This window comes from Asterias amurensis, chromosome 4 (genome assembly GCF_032118995.1).
Source record: "Asterias amurensis chromosome 4, ASM3211899v1".
In the NCBI taxonomy this organism is placed as follows: Eukaryota; Metazoa; Echinodermata; class Asteroidea; order Forcipulatida; family Asteriidae; genus Asterias; species Asterias amurensis.
The window spans coordinates 4439562-4460490 of record NC_092651.1 but is presented as its reverse complement, the minus strand read 5'-3'; the positions used below and the strand labels follow the sequence as shown (position 1 = coordinate 4460490).

The 20929-nt window shown below is 39.8% G+C and overlaps 1 protein-coding gene across 1 annotated transcript in view; it reads left to right on the top strand.

Annotated features, from left to right (window-relative positions):
- Positions 1-5567: 5567 nt before the first annotated feature.
- LOC139936106 (uncharacterized) overlaps positions 5568-20929 on the top strand; it is a 51949-nt gene continuing 36587 nt past the window's right edge. The window contains exons 1-2 of the mRNA XM_071930828.1: positions 5568-5818; positions 11979-12283. Coding sequence (XP_071786929.1) covers positions 12025-12283 — 259 coding nt within the window. The 5' untranslated portion in view covers positions 5568-5818; positions 11979-12024. The remainder of the gene's footprint in view (positions 5819-11978; positions 12284-20929) is intronic.

The window sequence follows — 20929 nt, the reverse complement described above, 5'->3', positions numbered from 1 at the left end:
TTGTGTTGAGAGGTTTAGATCTCTTTTGAAACAGACTGACGGGGAATATCAGTGCTTAATAGCCCGACTCAAGATCACACACTTCATGGGGTGTGAGAAACAAAAACCCACCGCCTGCCCATTTCGATCACAAAACGTCCCCCGCTAACCGGCCCTGACACTTTCAAGATGATCGTGCCTTTCTTCTTTCCCGCCTTTTTAACTTCACTTTCCCGCCATTTCCTCGCTTTCGCGCGGTTTTTTCCTCCCTTCTTCTGTCTCTCTCTGCTTGTATCCATGATTCCCGCGCACAAACCACTTGTCTCTTGGGTACCCACATCTTTAGAGTGAAGTGCCGTTCTCCAGTGATTAAACAAGCGTGAGGAGACGCGCAGAATGGGAGATAACACTTCTAATGGCCCGGCGGCTTCCTGAGTATCCACACTACACATGACAGCCAAATACATACAGAAGGGCTAGGCTGAATTTTGTAAAGTGGATTTTCCCTTCCCCGACAATTTCTTTCTGTACATAAGTCTTGCCATCCTGCAAAATGTTCCTGGTGTTTTTTAAGGATTCCCTTTTTTTAAAGTCGATGTACAAGGAAAAAATCATTGAAAAACACTAAGACGGAGGTAGTTTTGATGTACATAAAACAAAATTGCTCCCCACCCCACTCTCACTCTATTTGGTCTGCTTAAATTCCGCCAGTAAATTCCTCGGTCTCGAGTCCTTTATTAATAGAAATGCTTATTTCGAATACTCTATTCTGATATTTTATTCATAATGTGTAATTAGATTATCCGAATATGCCGATAACCCGTCGGAACTTGTGGTATCGATTCAAGTTTGTGAAATGCGAGATCCGCTGTTTTTACCGGTCATTCTTTCAACCCTTGCATTATTCGAATACAAATAGGTACACAACATATTTAAATCCTGATTCACAGGCATTTGTTGTATTTCATAAATCTTGTATCAGTTAAGTCACTTTATTCGTGTGTACACACCAACTTAGGAAGCAACTATGTTAATAAATAGTAAACTTGCGGGTACAACCATGTGTAAATCTCTTTTGTGGGAGTGTTGGCTCTAAAAAGAGCCGGTGTGGTCTCGACGTTTCGAACTGTCGTCTTCAAGAGAAATACGAGCAGCAACTTGTTTTTTCGAAATCGATAGCCGTGGAGATGTTTGGTGTATAATGTATAGCAGGCATTTGTATCGTGTTTTTCTGTCTTGTGCTATGGCAACGTCAGCTGTCCAGGGTGACATTTCAAACTGATAGTAATCGTGGTGTTGGTATAACACTGCAATGCAATTTCTTCTTTTTGGAGATTAAAAGTTTCTTAATATGTGTCTTATGTCTTTTGTCTTAAAATATGTATTCAGTGACTCTAACTTTTGTCAGTAATTAGTTGGCTTTTTATAGTCTTGGTTGAAATTTGTATGTGTGTCTCAATGAGACTGGAGATTATGGCTTGTCCACCATAAACGGCGTCTCTGCTCCCGAATGAATCTTTTGACACAGCGTTCACGCCATGTTTCCTTCCCATTCAAATCAACGTAAACCAAAACGAGGCTTGGCGGGTAAACTAGTCGGAACCCATTTTGGTAGTGGGAATATTGGTATTCATTGTTGTTACAGCACACGGGGTGCGAGACAAAGATGGTGAAAGCTGAAACTGCTTGGCTGACCGCGTCCCTTTAAACCAGAGTGCAAGCATCTTCTTCTCACCCGTTCACCCTCACAAAAGGACTTTCATCCGGCGGCCCGGAGAGAGGAAGGAAAGGAAAAAACACACAAGAGGAAATAAGAAGAAACGGAAAGAAGGGAAATGTATTAGTCACATCATCGTACGGTTGGTGGATTCTTGTTGCGGGTTCGCCTGAATTGACAGTCGCTCGTCACCTGGGGGTGTGATGGGGCTCGTCTCCATGAAATATTCATGGGCCTTTGCTTGGGAAGTCAATCGAGCGTGAAGAGAGGGGACGCCGGGTCTGGCCGCCCGCGGCGTGTGGCTTGCTCTCAGAAGGCTAGGAAGAAGGGGGAAGAGGAGACTCTTAATGTACCGATGGGGGCAATAGCAGGCAAACTAGCTCCTTTGGTGTGCTCAGCACGGTGGAAAAGTACTCGGCCCTCGGTGGCTAAAGAGGAGGAGGAAAAAGACATGAAGATGATACTGGGCGTAGGAGGAACAGAAAGAACTATGCCCCCTGCCTTAGGGTGTAGAGATATAGATATTAGAGATGTTTTGTCACCGCGGTGGGGACGGGGGTGAGGGACTGGGGCGGGGGGTTTTAGGGGGGCGGTTTGATTACCACGGATTGAAGTGCATAACGAATTGAATATACATGATGCTTTGACTTAATAAAAGCGGGAGGCGGTTTTTTGGATGGATGGGTGCCAGGGAGAGGGTGGCTGGTCGGTAAAGGCGAAAAGTCTTGAGAAATGACTTTGGAGGGAAGTGGATAATGTTTCTTTTTCTTTGGGGGTTCAGGCCTGTTTTGAAGTTTTGGGTCATTGTTACTGACATCCACACCAGAACTAGTGACATTCCAAAAATAGTGCACAACTTGAGGCTTATTCACCTTTAAAACATTGTAATTTGTCGATATAAACATAGACTTATTTACTTTTTATCGATTCAGTTTTAGAATCAGTGGAGTATTGGAAGTTGACCATCCTCCATTTCCCCCAAACTATTTAGGGGTTTGCTCATGCTGTGTGGAACGAAATGCGAATTAGGGCTGTACATAGAAATAGACTGGTGCCTTTTGTATATGTATTGATTGTCAATGAGCACCCGTTAGTGTATTAGACGTAATGGCTACAACGTTATTGACTTAAGTATCGTCAATTTATTCTGTCTATCAATTTACACAGGTTAAACGATTATAGGTGGGTACCTTTAATGGTGGTGTATTGATGTTGTCCATCAATGCGAGGGGAGCAGGGAACACGACACGCGAGAGGGCAATGCCGGCTCTTTTGTTGACAAACACGGATACAACTTCTTTTAGAAATGATTAAAAACACATTCCCAAGTAAACAAACGAAGTGTTTTAAAGAAAACGCTTATAAGATGAACTACATACTTGCTAAATTTGTGACTTAAACACCTGGCTATTTCTCGGCAATACATACGTGTATAGCTTATTGACATTAATTTTCATCGGATAGTTTCCTCATAAACAACGTCAGATTAAGGTTGTCGTGTTACTAGCACTTTGAGCGAAATACACGTTTTCGTGTTTTCTTTCATTTGTGAACACTTTGTGCTGGTCAACCTCTGACCTTTAAGTTCATCTGTTAGTGATTTAATTTATCATCTTTATTGGCAAAATTGGCAATTGGTGGAGATATTTCCACATCAGAACCGGGCCCCTTGTAGTATACAGCAAATAAATTGGTATTAAATTGGGAAATTGAATGTATACACCATTATACGTGATATCGATGCACTTGGTTAATGCATTAAATCAAATTCAAGTTAGTTCGTAGTTTTGAGCCCAAGAAAGGTTTGTCTTAACTTCTTTGCAAAGTGGTCTGCACTGTTCTTAAAACCCTCCGGAGGTTTGGGTCTTTTCCCCCCATCCATGAAAATCTGGCTTTTCGAGAGGTACGAGAGGTCTCCATGCGTCAGCAGCGAGACGAGCATGGATTGTTTGATGGGGGCGAATTTCTCTTTCCCCCCCGTCTCAGTCGTTGCTACAGCTGCCAAACCGACCTGCTGGCGATTTGACGCAAAAGCACTCGTCCCAGTCAAGTGTGCGTTCATGTGTGCAAGATCTAATCATCAATCTGGCAAACTTGGCTCAGCATGCTTTGAAGATGAACCGTAGAATACTCAAAGAGGAACGGCTTGGATAAAGATTCTGTGTTTAGAAAACGGAACGGTTAACATATTCTTTCTATCGGTACGGATTTTGGCTTTCTGGCCGAGTCATGCACATGTCGTAAAGTTTGAATTGTGGATTTCAGTCATTGTGGACATCTCAAATGTCAAATTAAAGCAATTCACTCAGTTCTATTGCAAAGTCAGAATGTCCACATGTCAGATAAACACCTGAGTTTATACTTTGACGGTATTATAATTATAAAATTCTACACAGCGCGTATACAGTATGCATAATTAATTGGTTGTTTTCGCATTATAGTTTTATATTGTTGTTTGCTGGTAATATTGTTACTAGTATTGTTATAATTATTTGACTAAACTGGTATTGAAAAATAATCTGCTGAATGCATAACGGTCAAGCAAATTTTCAAGACAAATAAACAAAGTTACAGTTACAAGTGTTACTGCTTGAAATGTAAACGGAGTTTTAGTCAAAGGTAAACATTGCATTATTAGGTATAGTCGATAGAGGGCGGTTATATCTTTGTGTTTTTAACACGTTGTTAATGACGTAATGAATCAATTTATGTATAACAACATGCCCCTTATTGTTTTGGTTTAATAATAATAAATAATAATAATTTTTTTTTGATATAAAACAAATCTCAAAACGCTGTACAGAATTGTTTACATATTATAAACATTAAGCTTAAAAGAGATAAGCAAAACACAGCAAGATACAAACACGAGTCGATCAATAACATCACACCACAGAAAAGGCAATAAATAAAAAAGATACAAAGATTCAAAGATAATGTCTTTTAAAGGCAGTGGACACTATTGGTAATTACTCAAAATAATTATTTGCATAAAACCTTTCTTGGTGACAAGTAATGGGGAGAGGTTTGTGGTATAAAACATTGTGAGAAACAGCTCCCTCTGAAGTGCCATAGTTTTGGAGAAAGAAGTAATTTTCCACGAATTTGATTTCGAGACCTCAAGTTTAGAACTTGAGGTCTCGAAATCAACCATCTAAACGCACACAACTTCGTATGACAAGGGTGTTTTCTTCTTTCATTATTATCTCGCAACTTCGATGACCGATTGAGCTCAATTTTTTACAGGTTTGTTATTTTATTCATATGTTGAGATACACCAACTGTGAAGGCTAGTCTTTGACAATTACCAATAGTGTCCACTGCCTTTAAAAGGAAATGTTTTGAGTTGAGTGATCAACTTTAGTTTCTTCCGTTAACTAATTCTTTTGTAAACCGAGCGCCCTCAACGTTAGGTTTTCGGGTGCTCCCATAATGTCTATAAAGACCGCTCTATAGCATGTAGGCCTACTTCGATTATCTTCATTCTTACAGGTAAATTTCCCCTTTTTGTATTATATATGTATAATCCTAAAGTTGTTTAAGTTTATTATCTAAGCTTGTTGTTCATAAGACATGAGTTTGAGATATTAATGTCTTTAGAATCTGCCATGTATGCTCATAGTTTGGTTACCGTTTTCTAAAATATTCCCGATGTAAATAGTATTCCAAGATGGCGCGGCCCACAAAGCCGTGGCGGGAACCGTAAAACATTTAAGTCGTTTTCTTTTAGGAAGTGTTTTGATTATTCATTTGCTCTCGTTCAGTCATTTACTAATAAGTAACTTTGATATGATTTATTAATTGTAATTCCTATGCAGACAGCCGTCTATAACAGATACTTCGGTTGTCGTCATTCTTTCAGATATTAAAATAAAAGAAGCCCAATCCTCATCGACCCATAATTTAATGAGTGTCACAAATGGTGGAGAATCCGATTTGGAGGAAAACCTAAGACCAAATATCCAGCACCTGATCACAACACATCGTTCTTCCCAACCCTATACGGATCCCGAAAATCGACAGCCACATGAGTATAGGAAGCAACAAATCTACCAGTAGGCCGGTCTGAAAAGCATCCAGCCTTGGTCAGTTTCCATCTTGTTCTTTCTTCTCGGATCCCTGGTATGTAATCAACCCTTTGTTCGCTCTATTGGTAATGCTTTTATTGTCGTGCACATTCTGCAGTAGTTAAACCTCAGCTGCAACCAGCATACTTACTTTTGACGAACTGTTTTATTGTCACAAGATTCTCCGAGCAGCCCCCGTGAGAAACGACGCGATGTTCTTGCCAAGTATTAAACTCTAGTTTTTGGCTCTTTCCGAAGGTTGGGTTTGGCTCTTTTTTATCGAAGGTTGTGGGTTCGAATCCCCCCCCCAGCTAACCGCTGATTTCACAATGACTAGAATAAACATTGTCGTCTAGTTAATGAATCACAATTTCTCATAGACGTTAAACTAACCTTTATATGAGAGAGATTGGCTGGGGCCAGCTTGGTGTTTATCTCTTTGTGGGGGCTAACCGAGTTCCCTTGATGGGAAGATCATTCAAACAAACAAACAAACAAACAAACAAACAAACAAGTCGTTTGCCCTTTTGGATTGGCACATGACATTACGGACAAAGCCGCACACGGAAATGACGCCATGGCTTTTCGCAAAGCAGATTAGCACAATATGTGCGGCCCTCTTGTGATTCCTATAGATAACAAGGTTTTGTTATTTAGGATAACAGTTTAATAAAAATATAAAACAAATTATTAATGGGATAATAAGTGTTGGTGCTATCCCATCCATTGCGCTTTATCTGTTGACTATGTGGAATGAGTATTTATGATAATGCAATTCTAAATAATGATATCTGTGCTGGACTATTTCCACTTTTGTAATGTAAATTAGGAAGTGATATAGGGAAATAGTTCAACCGAAAAATATGACCTTTTGCGACCATGTTTATCAACGGTGAACGGTTTTTTTTTTCGAGATCAAGGATATTTTGCAGATCCTTTTGGTAACTTTTTAATTAATGTCTGGTAGTGCATTAAGAATATGACTTGGTATTCTTTTAACTATTATACAGTTACTTGACGATTTCAGCCCACACAATTTCACAAACATGGATAACCTTTCTCCATCGGCCTATGGCGTTTCCCTAACACATGCCTCGCCAACTCTCCTGTTTATACCCCGCAAAGGTCAAAAGACAGATAATTTGCAGGTTTCCTTTCTGCGATGTCCCCTTCTTCAAACACACACGTCAAGACGTGTTTTTCATTACAGAAAGTAGCAAGTCGATTTCAACTCCTGCAACAAACCGCGACTTGGTGTATTTTCCCCCGCTACTCCAGCGCTTGTCTATTTTGGAAAGTGCATTTTCCTCGTACACTCTCCCCTATTTTCCCTCTGCTTTTTTCTCTCTCTATTTCCCCTCCCCCCCTCCCCTTCTATATCATCTCTCCCCTCAATGCACTGCCTCTCTGTTTGCCTAACGATGGTCAATGAATCTAATGGTATCAATGTGTCAACAGCAAAACCTGTCTCCATGTTCGGAAAACCGCGGTCGCCCTATACCGTCGACTGGTAAACTTTTCCCGCGCTGAAAAGACTAACTCACTCGTGGGTAAGAAGAAAAAAATCCCGCCAAAATGCAGTGTATGTTATGCACAGCCAGGCCTGCGTTGGTTCACATGATACCTTACGGGCAGATTGGTTAGCACGTTTTCCTTCTTGCGTTACGCAGCTCTAGTCTGTTCATTTTCTTTATAGGGTTGTGGGGTTGTGAGATTGCTGTGATGCGTTTACATTTGAAGAAGAATCGGGGGATGTTTTAGGGGTAATTGATGAGGAGGTTTTTTATGCATTGTCAAACGACACGGCCTATGTAAATACAATTGGCGAAGTGATTTGGAGAGGCTGTTTGGGGAAATCGGACCAACGTGCGGCCATTTTTGTCCCGGGTGCGCTATATAGATCGATTGTGTGGTAAGGAAATGAGTCCCCATCAATGTCCCAAAAACCTAATCCCATGTCTGCCTGGTGAGGCATGCTCTTGTTTGAGACAATGCAACGTTCAACCCAGTCGGTTACCAAGAACAAAAACTGTTTAATTAATTGATTTAATGCAACAACGTCTGTTCTTCTTAATGCAGGCTAGCCGCCCCAGAACCATGATGCGTAAGCTACCTTTTTACCGTAAATAAATAACCCCTTATAAATCACAGACTGTGGTTTTATTTTCATCCTTCATTTGGTTCAAAACGCAGACCATTTTTGTGCCTAAATATTTGTTCACTTCTCTCTCTTTTCCCCCTGGTATCTAGTGTTTGTTTTGCCAAACGGCCGGTATCTTAGTCGCGAGGCCACCATAAGGGGAGAACAAACCATTGACTATATATTATTGTCAAACCAAAATCATTGAGCTTTAAATAACATGTCATCATGACCGTCATCATAGCTGACCTTGACTTGGTTCGTCCTTGCCGTGTATCGCAGCGCGCCCCTAGCCCACTGATGCGCCATGCTGTCCCCTCTTGTCTCGTCTCCAGCGTACCCAAGACGCAGGCTCTGACGCCGTGATTGGAAGGAGAGGAGAGGGGAGGGAAATACTCTGCAATGTTTGCGAATCCATCGCAGTAATTAATGACCTCATCTGGTGGAAAAGAAGCTACACTCTCCTTCCACCATCATCACCGGAGTCAACTCGGGCTTTAAACCATCCCTCCCCGACCGCAGCACTATACTCAATTTGACTTCCCCTCTCCTTTTTTCTCTGTGTGGCATTTCATCGCTTTAATTTTCTATTTTCATTTTCTGCAACTCGCCATGGTACGTTTGTATCAACATGACACCGTGCTCGGGTAAAATCAACACACGTTTTCTTGCTGTGACAATGACTAGGAAATACTTAATGCTTGCCAATCTCAATACCGTAGACACAGTGCTTTAATTCATCATACATTGACAACGTTAAGGCTTCTGTTTTACCAGAATAACCGTTCTACTCTTTTTGTGGGGTCAAACGAAGTAATTTGAAGAACTGAATTAAAGTAGTTTTAAAATTGGTCCTTAAAAACATTTTAAACATTATAATCGATAAAATGGTTAAAATTTCGAAATGTTTTTGCAAGAAGGCATACGCTAGACGTTTATGATGTATAACAAAATGTTTTTGTTATAAGTTTTAGTAACTTGAATCAGTAGATAATAGCGTAAATAAAGCTTTAAAATTTGCCCTTTAAAATATTTTGGACGTTATAATCGATAAACTGATTAAAATTTTGATTGTTTTTGCAAGAAGGCATACTATACGCTCTTGATGTATTACAAAAATGTTGTGAAGTCTAATTAAATGCAACCATTGGGAATTGTGGAACACAGTTTTTTAAGAAATATTGTATGTTAATTTCACGAGTTAATTTTGAAAATGACTGACAATTCGAAGTATAAACTCAATGGGGTTAGAAACGTACAGTGGTATATTTTATTAACATCACATTGTGACCAAAGGGTCAAATTACATGACAGTTTGCAAGATAACAATATCAAAATCTAAGTAGACATCAGCAAAACATGTAAACTCAGTACTTTCCAGAGTCCTGTGAAAAATCACAGGCATGTTAACCCAAATCAAAATTATTAAAAAATAAAAAAGTAATTATAAATTGCAAAAGAGAACGAGAAAGGGGAAAGTGTACACGTTGCACATATAACATGTAGACAAACATGTATGCCTCAAATCTGTAAAAAGGATATTAAATAAAATTGTAAATGACAACAAGCTAGAAAGACTCGGTGCAACCCTGCATTCGAAAAAGTCATATTTAAGAAAGACAAATAATTCAAACAGCAGAGTTAAAAACAAGAACCTTGTACATTGTTGTAAATAAATTATAAGAATTTTACATGAGCATAATTGTAGCAACGAGTTGGTACGTACCATGATCGCAAGAGTGGAAGAACTTAATCTTTAAAATTCAAAATCAGCTCAGAATTTTTAAAATTTTAAGTGGGGAAAGTGTTGTATATTGCAAAACATTTTGCATTCTTGGTTATAACCACCTCCATTAACCCATTAAAGGACAGCATGCTTTAGGGTGACCATATTATTTATTTATTTTGTTTATTTGTTTAAATCTTTAGACATAAATACACGATGAATTACAAGTTGGACAGGGGCTGTCAACCTTATACAAAAGTATAACAACTGACACCTTGAGACGTTTGTTACCAGACCCTTGACAACGATAACATAATTTTAAAAAGGAGATTGCACTCAAACGCTTTTAAAATCACACAAACATTAAATCCCAAACCTTGCAAAAACAACACCCATAAAACACCATAAAACAGGAGGCAGGGACAGCAATTTAAAAAAAAAAAATCCAAAACAAGACAAGAAATTATCACTTCGACAGTTTGCAATCCTTTTTTCAACGAGAGATAAGTCCTGTACATTTCTTTTAGTTTTCAAAAAAAATGTTACGTTTATTTGTATTTTAAATTATTGTATGAATATAACGCGAAAACGTTCGCAAACAAAATGCAATCAATGAAACATAATTTTCTGTGCCTTTTCATTTAGAGATTTGTTTGAGCCAAAAATTGTTGTGCACTTCGACAGTTTGCAATCCTTTTTTCAACGAGAGATAAGTCCTGTACATTTCTTTTAGTTTTCAAAAAAAATGTTACGTTTATTTGTATTTTAAATTATTGTATGAATATAACGCGAAAACGTTCGCAAACAAAATGCAATCAATGAAACATAATTTTCTGTGCCTTTTCATTTAGAGATTTGTTTGAGCCAAAAATTGTTGTGCTTCATACATATACATTATTTTTATATTTTTTATGATACATTGATTTATTATTAGTATACTAACATATTGCTCTGTTATAGCTTCGGTGTAAGTGTACTGAATATTTGTTTGCATGACATTTTGCGTATACGTTGGCGACTAGTGGACTAATAATGCTCTTTAAAAACAAGTAATCAATTAATTTACACCGTAACTTGTATTAGTTTTCGTGATGTGCTGAGTCCGGTGTTTGATTGTGCACAACACATGTTTTGTGAGGGTTTTAAAAATCATTAGGGGCGACTTAAAGGCACTGGACACTATTGGTAATTACTCAGAATAGTTGTTAGTAAAACGACTTACTTGGTAACGAGCAATGGAGAGCTGTTGATAGTACAAAACATTGTGAGAAACGGCTACCTCTGAAGTAATGTAGTTTTTGAGATGAGGTAATTTCTCACTCAAATACTGAAGCCTTTTATTTTAGGCATCTGAAAGCACACAATTTTTTTCTTCTTCTTCATTATTCTCTTGTAACTTCGATGACCAATTGAGCCAATATTTTCACAGGTTTTGTTATTTTATGCATATGTTGAGATACACCAAGTGAAAATAGTGGCCTTTGACAATTACCAAAGCTGTCTTTACGATGTGTTCTTTTATTTTACCAGCCATCGTAATACTCGATTCCAGAGAGGGGGGGGGGGGGGTGATGCAAGCTTTCCCCTGAGGGATGGTTCCAATCACGTTACACATGTCACGTCAATAGCCTGTATCTAGTCTACATATTCACATGACAATAGCACTGTGCTACTACCTCCACACCACGTGACCAACCGTCCAACCCTCACCGACACACTGTCCAAGACTCGGGTTATAGTTTTGATGCCAGACTCAATGGCCCATCGATGATGTACGTCCATACATAAGTGCAATACCTTAATCACTGTGTATGATTCCGTCGTGATTAAAACGCGCCCCTGCAATTTTGCTAAGTGTATTAAATTGTGATTACTTACTCAACCGCGTTCAATGCGCTGCCAGGGCCCACTGTGAACGCTCTTAGTCGTACGGGCGATATAGAGACTCGAAGCAAGGGAGGAATAGGCAGTGGTAAGATAACGCATGCAGTACACGCTAAAGTTTCCCCTAAAGTGATCGCATAAACAGTCGATACCAGCACAGGCTTTCTCATTCTACGCTGACTATAACATTCCATGTGGGTTGTTCGTTGATGAACACCGGTTCACACACACGGCCAAAACTTAAGACGTACTCATCACCCATGCCCGTTATATTCCGTCGGTGTAAGTTATCAAGTTAGAAGCATAAGTAGCCAGAACGCATCCGGACATTCTTCACTTCATGACCTCTTTGTCAGACGTGTCACAACTAGCGAGGAGCAAGACGCATCTCTTCTCGTCATCTTATTAAATCATTGCGAGTCACTCCATCATTTTCACTCTCTTCCCCCTTCCTCGCGGGTTCAGTTTTTAAAAACTCTCCACAACATCCGAAATATTAGTACTGTGCAGGATGGATTACTCCTCTTATCTCAGCCAAAATGCGTACGAGTCCTGCCTGAGTGGGGTTGAGGGGACCGGACTGGGGATCCAGACCTCTTACGGAGAGTTTCCTGGTGCCGTTAGCTCCCAACCAAGTCAAGGGTACCCCTACAGTAGTCTACGCCCCTCTGTAAGCTATGGGAGCGGTGCAGGAGGAATGGCTGGTACATGTAATCTTGCCTCGATGATGGAACATCAGCAAGTACCACAATGTTCTCCTTATTCCGGAGGTAAGTAAACTTGTTAAAGTTTGGGTTTTCTTCTTGTGTGTGAAAGTGGCCTTTCCTTGCGGGTAAGCTTAACTTCACTGACAACTTGCAACTGTATCAGGAGTGCTTTATAACGTGTTCGATGAAGTAGCCCCCCATACTGATGAAATTAGCGTTATATTGGTGTCGCTGTGCGGCAATCTATCGCCGTTCGGTAACTCCAACACGGTTCCTCGGCCGGCCAAATTTTATAAGAACATTTTCCGGCGGAGAACGGGTCTCTAATTTGATCAATTTAGCGGGTTTTGTTTTCCAAGTGCTTTAGTGTCATTTATGATCGTTCATTATGTGATTTGCCAGCGTGCTTATTCAATTGCTCCTCAGAATTATTGGTAATTTCGTTAACGGCAAGGAATGTTTTGCAAATGACATTAAGGAGTTTACCTCCACTGCTGTCTAATTGTGGATATTCAACGGGCGAAATTTGCTGGGAAATGAAAAAGTAAACTAATTGGTAGCCCGTAGCTCCGCTTTATTACCTTGTAACTTCTTGGCTCTCGCATCATGTCACGTCGGCCTGGCTCGTTCGGCTGTTCGGGCATTTCACACTTTCTCACTCTTCCTTGGAAATATCTCACGTATCTTTAACTAAAGCTACTATTCTAGCTATCTGTATTTATGGTTGATTAATTTTGATCCCAACATCTTCAGGTAAGTTAATAAATCAGTTTCTACAATTAGTTGCACATTTTGAAATGATGATTTTAAGTTTCAGACTTTGTAATGGTGAGCTAATTATTTCTCGGCTGATGGTATTATAAAGTTGTTTAGTTTACTCATTTTGGTTTCACCCATATACCCCGATGTATGTAAGGATTGTATACTCAAAACTTTCTAGAGTTCTATGAACAAATCACAGGCATGTATGTTTTAGTTTACTGTCTTATGGTTTGGTGATGTAATTTTGTACAAGTTTACCTTAAACTTTATTCAAATAACAGTCGTAGCATTTTTAACTAAAAACATAAACTTCTGAAAGACCTTATGCTTATATTTGTTTTAATTGTTTAAAAATATGAAATCATAATGGCAATGGAATCATATTATTAAACCATGGCATTTAAACATGTGTAATGGGATGAAATTGTAGCCCTTTTTGTAACTTCTGCATCCAGCTCGTAAATAGAGACATGATTTTTAGGTTTATAAATAGAAAACATCACATTATATGATCGTTTCCTTTTGAAAACAAGCTGTCATAAATATGTCTTTGGGTGTTGTAAGTTTCGAGTATTTAATTTTTTTCAACAACTTGATTCCATCCCTTGAGACACCCTAATATTCTTTAAACTAATTTCTGATTTCCCTTTTTGACTTATTGCTCGCGGAGCGTCGGCTTTCCCTGGACGTGTAATGGTTAACTCGTTAACCCGAACCGATCGAGTCCGTCACGGCCCATTGTTGGCTCAATTGGCCATCGATCACCGAGCTACTGTCATGACAGGCGTGGGGGAGGTAGTGCGATATTTACCCGTCACTTGACATGGTGAGAGACACCATTTCCGAGGTACTCGGAAACCGCTGTTGAGCGTGATTGTTCGGTGTCGAGTGCGGGCTTGTTCGCTCCTTCACTCTGTCCGTCAATGTTGGTGTTTTTAGGCTTGTATTTTCACACATTTCCATCTGATACGCAGGCTTGATATTTTAACGGATGCAACGATTGCCTCCATGCCCCCCCTGTTCATTGTCTTGGTGCCCTTGAAATACTCCAGTAGAAATGTACAGTTTGTTCATAGGGTGCCCTTTACAGAGGAGAAAATGCATTGATGCTCTTTCAAACACTAAACATACAGGCATGGATACGCTTTGAAATGTTATGCCCAATTTACATACTTTATGTATTTTCATTTGGTCACTCAAGTTCCAATTATTATAAATATGTTGTGTATTTGGTTATGTCCTCTTTCTTCATAAACTGAGGTCGTACAAAATGCTGTTTTAATTTCTTCATTTGTAAACAGTACGAGAAATCCTTAAATGCAAATAAATAGTACACAAAACAAACGGCAGATACAACTGTTTTCTAAATAATTTCACTTGATTGTTGTGAAAAAATCACTTATATGCTAAACATGCCCGAGGCTAAGTGAGTACTTATTTGCATACTGGGCTTGTTGTTAAAATACACAGCAGAGAAAATGAATGAATTATAATTGTACAAGCAGTGAATATCCATCGTTGTGTTACATCGATCCGAACAAGCACACTGCTCGGCCCCCAAAATAAGAAATTATAATGCAGCGGGATTTAATGCATGGACATTTTGTAGGAATTGGCAAACCCTTCCCAAGCATTGTTCCCGTATTAGCTTTAGAGATCATTCTACTCAGTATCCTATCCAATCGATTCATTTTAGACCCACACTATTGTATACCTCAACACCCATCTAAAAATTGCTATTAGTTTATTACACCGATTAATTTTATACACTTTCTTCACCTCAAGCTGTCCCGGCCTCCCGATATTCCCGTGCCGGCTGTTGGACGGTAAGCCAATACCTCCCCACCGTTTTATTCCAAATACTCGGGCTGCGTTTTTAACCAACGAGCTTAAATAAAACACCAGTTTGTCTGCGGTGCAGTCGAGTGTACCGTTACAAAAGTATTCCGCGCGAATGAGCGCCGGACACGGGCGGGAACACGACACCGGGGAGACGACGCGATGCACGGCCCTGCGGGACCCGCCGCACCGCGCTAGCTCACTCCCGTGCCACTGATTTTTTTTTTTTTTTTTTTTTGAGAAGCGGTTAGACTCTCATGTTTAGAACGTGACAGACGGTGGGACAGTGTCTCTTCAGAACTCAGGAAAATAACACCAGATTGAAATAGTACCTTTAAAAAGAGCGAAGGGACATGTTTTTTTGTACCGGTTATGCGCGACCTATACATCTATGTACACACAACTTCCCCGTCATAACAAACAAGCTTGTATACATCTCAAAGATTATAACCAGTTCATCCCGTTGGTCATAGATATTTGAGTAACAAACTATTGACAATACTTCTGCCAGAATTAATTGACTTTCTTCAAGTCTATAATGCATCATAGTTTGAATTGGACAACCTTGTGTTAATTCTCAGGTGTTATTTTTTTCTGAATGCGTCTTTATGGGCAAAAACGAAATGTATTTCGGGTCAAACTGAGATGAAATCTTGAACTTCTTATGCTCAAAATTCCTAACCTGAATCAGTATATCAATTAAATTACAGCTTGAATATTCCAATTCACCAGACTTCAGTATTTTGTGTACATCTCTGGATCACTTTCAATTCTTTCTATCAGTGATAATTTCTTGTCGCGAAACAGTAACACCAAACTCGCGTAAAAAACCAGCGTGCCATTTCTCACCCCCTTGTATTCACACACCCCCCCCCCCCTCCTCCTCCTCCTACAAATTTCTCGAGTATCCTTTACAGTCCCTAAGTGGTCTTCCACCAACACGATCTCAAACAAACAATTGCATTAATGGCCATTGCACCTCGCAAGAACAAAGCTCTGCAACTCGCGACAGTTAAAAGTCACTTTCCATATCTCTTTTGTTAGTCATTATAGATCTATACATTGCCCATCTGCGCCCAGGCATCTTCGACTTGGGGTTTTGTCCCTACGTAAAGATCGCATGTGTTTCGGTCCTTGTTCCTCCACATGCTGTAGGCTTTGGACTTTGTCTTAACAACAACTCGTCCGCAATTTAATTCAATAAGCACAGAGGCTTTTACTGCATGGGCGACTTGAATGAAAAAGTCCCCAATACGCCTACTTTGTTTTCGGGGGTCGCCACAAAGTATCACCATCGCAGGTGATGTTTCTTAATATGTAACATCTTCCTTCCTCTAATCGAATTGGGAAATTCGAACCCCATAACATAAAAATCTCTTTAGAAATCTACAATACAATTCTCTGTATTTGGAGCAACAAAAGTACATTTTATCCGACCTCATGGAAAAAAAAATGTACAAAAGCTTAATCATCTTAGTCGCTTGAAATATCCTACTCCTAGAAAATTGTTCTATTCTTTGTATGATACAGATTTCATGCTGGCCTAGTACATGTTATTCAATGGCATATTGTAGGGAAATACAAGGGTTAGAACTTCAATGCATAATGCCTCTTGATATAGTTTAGTCAGAGTCCTATGTGTTGCAAACAGTGCATGAGGCATCTTAGACGCCAGGGTGCTATAGTTCCAGTCACCTGATATACCCCCTCCAATGCCCGTTCCTTTATTTCATCGCACTGCAGTGTATACAGAAACAACAAAAAGGAAGGACAGCCGAGGAAAAACTATTTAATTGCCATCTTTTGGCGAGCCCCCCTACAGCCATAGTAAAGTATATTGCTCCTGCTAACAATCCAACCCCTTGTAAAACTCAGTCCCTGAGAGTGATCACTCCGTGCTCCTGGGAAATCAACGAGCAGCGGAGAGCTATCAGCAAATTGCCCGTAGCCCGGGGATTCTCGGCCCCGTCAACGGGGGCTGTGATCGAAGGCGCTCGCTCGGGTAGTTCGGCTCCACAGGCCTCGCTGAAAAACAAAACCGCGGTCCGTGTTCCCTTCAAGAACCTATTTTGGGGTTATTTCCAAAACAACTACACAAAACACTAAAATTACACTATGAAGAAGTCTCAAATGGTTTCTAAGTCATTGTCTTGGGTTGCCATCAGCCTCCCAGTTGACTGATTGGTTAGGTTAGTAGGGCCATTGAATGTGATTTCATTTAAGTTTTTGTTCAGTTCTTGGCGAAGAAAACCATTATAATACCACGTTGTCGCTATACACAACACATTCATTGTCAAGCACATTGACGAGTCTAAAGAATAAGGTCCTACTCAAATACTGCTGGTTTATGCATGAAATTGTTTACTCTCAGAACCCCATAGTGCAATTCCCTAAAAAATACGGTCCCGATTTGCAATACACAATAGAAACCTAAATCTGTTGTTTGCATCTTATTGTTCTCAACCTTGCTTTTATTATTACAGAAACATAAGTTATGATTGCTTGTATCTTGAGCCATTACTTCAAGGGCCCAATTTCATAGAGCTGCTTAAGCACAAAAACTAGATAAACAAAATTACCCTTTCCAGGATAAGGTTACCATCCAAACTACCATGTCACAAGTACAATTTGTGACTGATATCCTGCTCATTTCTGCTTAGCAGAAAATTGTCAAGCAATATGAAATTGGCCCTGGTCCGTATATTGTGAATCCAATCCATGATTTGGGCTCAATCAACGGCTAGTGAATGAAACTCAGCATGTGGTTGTTGGGTGTAGTCAGGAAAACCCTCCAAGGGATCTGTACAATACAACTTACACGCATACGGGAGGGCTGAGTTTTTTTTTACAATTTACACAAAAAAACATGATTTTTTGTCTTCATCAGACTAACAGTTGTGTGTCTCCCCGACCCAACTGTCTGGTGTCCACCGACCATCCTTCAACCGGCCTTGTCGCCCCCTTCAGAACGACCTATTTCCCCTTTGCTTGCCGTCTATTTATCCGCTTCGTTGCAAGACACAATATATGGGAGGAACCTGGGGGAAATCTTCGCAGTGTGTTTGGAAATGTTTCGGGCAATGCCGATTTTGAAAACACTGATTTGTATCAAAGACGGCGTGTCGCGTTGCTGCACGCGTGAATGGATCATTTGTAGATGTGTGAATTACTTAGAGGCAGTACTGTAGAAATAGTCATACCTCAAAGAAAGCTCCTCTCTAGAACAGTTTAAGTCTATTTTGAAGACACATCTTTTTGTGAAATAGCTTGTAGTTTTCATTGTATGCATTTCGTAGTTCTTTCTGTATATTATGAAATTGTTGTATTCAACTACAGTCCTCGCTTTCACTCTTCACTTCCCAAAAGCGCTTTGAGACTTCATTTGTAATTTTGCGTTATATAAAAACTGTTCATTCAAGTTTATTCCAATGTATATTTATTCCAATGAAAACCCTTTACATGAACTGGTGAAATAGCTGAAAAATGCATTTTTGTACAGTGCATTTATGTGTCTTATAGGGTGTTTTCGAACCATGGTTTGGGGGCTTGGGCCTGGGCTTCGTCCGCCTATTTGAAGCACGTAAAAAGCACATGTTTTCTAAATAACTGACAGAGCCTGTAAGTCTAAAACCGTCGTTTTGAAATCGCCTATTGGTAGTGCAAAGAAACATACCATAAAAAACGTAGAAGCGATTCTCCAAAATAGAAAAAAAAATAAACATCCATACGACCTGTATGCAAGTTAATAGTGCATTAGCTCTGACGCAATCTTATACCTCCGTGGCCAAGGACTATCTTGACGCCATCTTTGTTTATCCATCTTTGTTCATCTTTGTTCCCCAAGTGCCACATTGCAGTGATGCATTCTCAGTATTCCAGACTATCCTTGTTTTCATCCTGGCCTCGGTTTGGTTGTGAGTCATTTGTGTATAGACAGACAAGATGGCCGGTCCAAGTCGCTTTACCTCATTATTCAATGTAATGTAATTGACAAACTAAATGTCCGAACAATTGATTCATATTTTCCACCAACCAAGTATTCCTATGGAAATATGAATACATGTTGGAAATTTATAATTTCAAATAAGTATTGGAAGTCCACTAACACTCTTCCAGCCAAGATCATACAAACACAATGTTGAAAAACTTGTTGTTTCCATTTATGTTTGATCAGCTCTGTTTTAAATTATTGTTTGGTTCAGATTTGAATAGTTCTTAAACTTGATTCTCTGGGAGTCGGAAAGGCCAAACTGCTGGCACTGGTGCGTTCACGTTCTTTGAATCAAGGGATGGTACAGAAGCATTCAAGATAAATCTGTGAAATTATAATTCATAATGAATAATAATAAAACCTTTGTATGTCTGTGCTTAAAGTCTGAAGCTAGCTAAGACTGATCTATTTGAGTTAAAGGCAACTATGCCAGCATGGGTGTGTTTTACTCTCTTTGAATCAAGATATGGTACAGAAAACAAGATAAATCTGCAAGAATTGTATCTGTGAATAACATAACCTTTGTGTGGACGCTTTTAAAGTCAAAAGCTTTTTCAATGACATGTTAAAGATGCTGTGTGCGGTCACCAGATGAGATGAAAATGTCCTCTGCATAATACAAAATAGAAGCTTTGATTTTGATGATTACTCAGTGTTAGTAATAACTAGTCATTTCTTTGGTTATTGGTGAGTGCTCCATGGTCAGATGTCTTTCTTCGAACCACCAGTAGGTCCTTCTGTACGTCTCTTTATCTCGACTGCTCCAACTGTGTTTGTTAAATCAGACGGTGTGTGCATTGTGCACGGTACCGCACGATACATGCACACGGCAATATACTAATCAACCCCACCAATACTACAAGTGCTCTGTAATTAATGAACTGCAAGGAAACGGGAAAATTGGTTTACCAGTATGGGAAGGAAAAAAAGATCAGCTATTGATGGGAAATAATGTCGGGTACAAACAAACTCCTTGGATCTTAGAGTCTTTACAACTACCAGTATAGCATTGATAATAATCTCGAGACACAATTCCATACTGTATTGTATTAAATTACCTTATCTGGTTCGGATATTGTGATTTTGTTATGAAATAGAGTAATATTTCAGCAAACTAAGGGGAATTTTTGAACCGCTTTTAATGATTTCCCATCATGACTTATTATTCCTCTTTATTCAGAAAGGAATAGTGCTTGTGCACGTTTTTCTTTTGACAATACTGTCAATGTGATCTTTATAACATCGAACTAAAGAGACATCATTCCATGCTGTATACTTTATCCGAGTTTGGATATTTTGATTTTGTAAACTTGGGTAACTTTGAAAAAAAAAATCACTTTTAATGATTTCCCAAGGAATTGTGACTTTGTATGTCTTTTGACAATTCTGGCAGCCATCTTTGTTTAGTTAACATGTGCTGAGCATGCGTATGGCAAGGGGTGTGGTCCTTACGCACCATCTGCTACCTACAGACCCTCTTCACTCGGCTAGTGCTACGTTCAAGTCTAGGTACTTGACTTGCAACTGTGTAACACCCCACAGTGTAAGCAGCAACAGGAAGCACTGTTTGTGACTTGTTCGCTCATGGTCCCACAGAGAGCAAACTTGCCCACTTCTCTCAGTGTTTGAACACGCTGCTAGTAGTAGGAAAGTATACACGAGTGGGAGTTCTTAATGCAACAGAATGCAGCGCAGCACAGTTTCCGCTTTAACACAACAGCCCGTGTGTTTTGTCGTTTAGAGACCACCAGTCGATTTTAACAACGGGGGAACAAATCAATATGATATACAGCAGGACCCGTAGCTGTCTTGATGAAGCATCGGAGGACCCATCTGTCAGGGCGACCGGGACTATAGCGCGGGCAGATCGATTTGTATAATCCACCCCTACCAACTAGGCATCGGAGAGACTGCAGGGGCAGTGGGAGGAAGAGGGACTACCCGTGTTATCTTTAGGAGTGGTCCCCCCTCTCGTCTGGGGAGACGAGTCGACTACTGAAAAAAAATCCATGGAAAGATAATAAAAAACCAAAGTCAGACAGAGCCGTCTCCACAATCTGTTCCCCATGTGAGGGGAAAGTGATTGTATTCTTTAGACCGTCTGGAACGTGAAATCA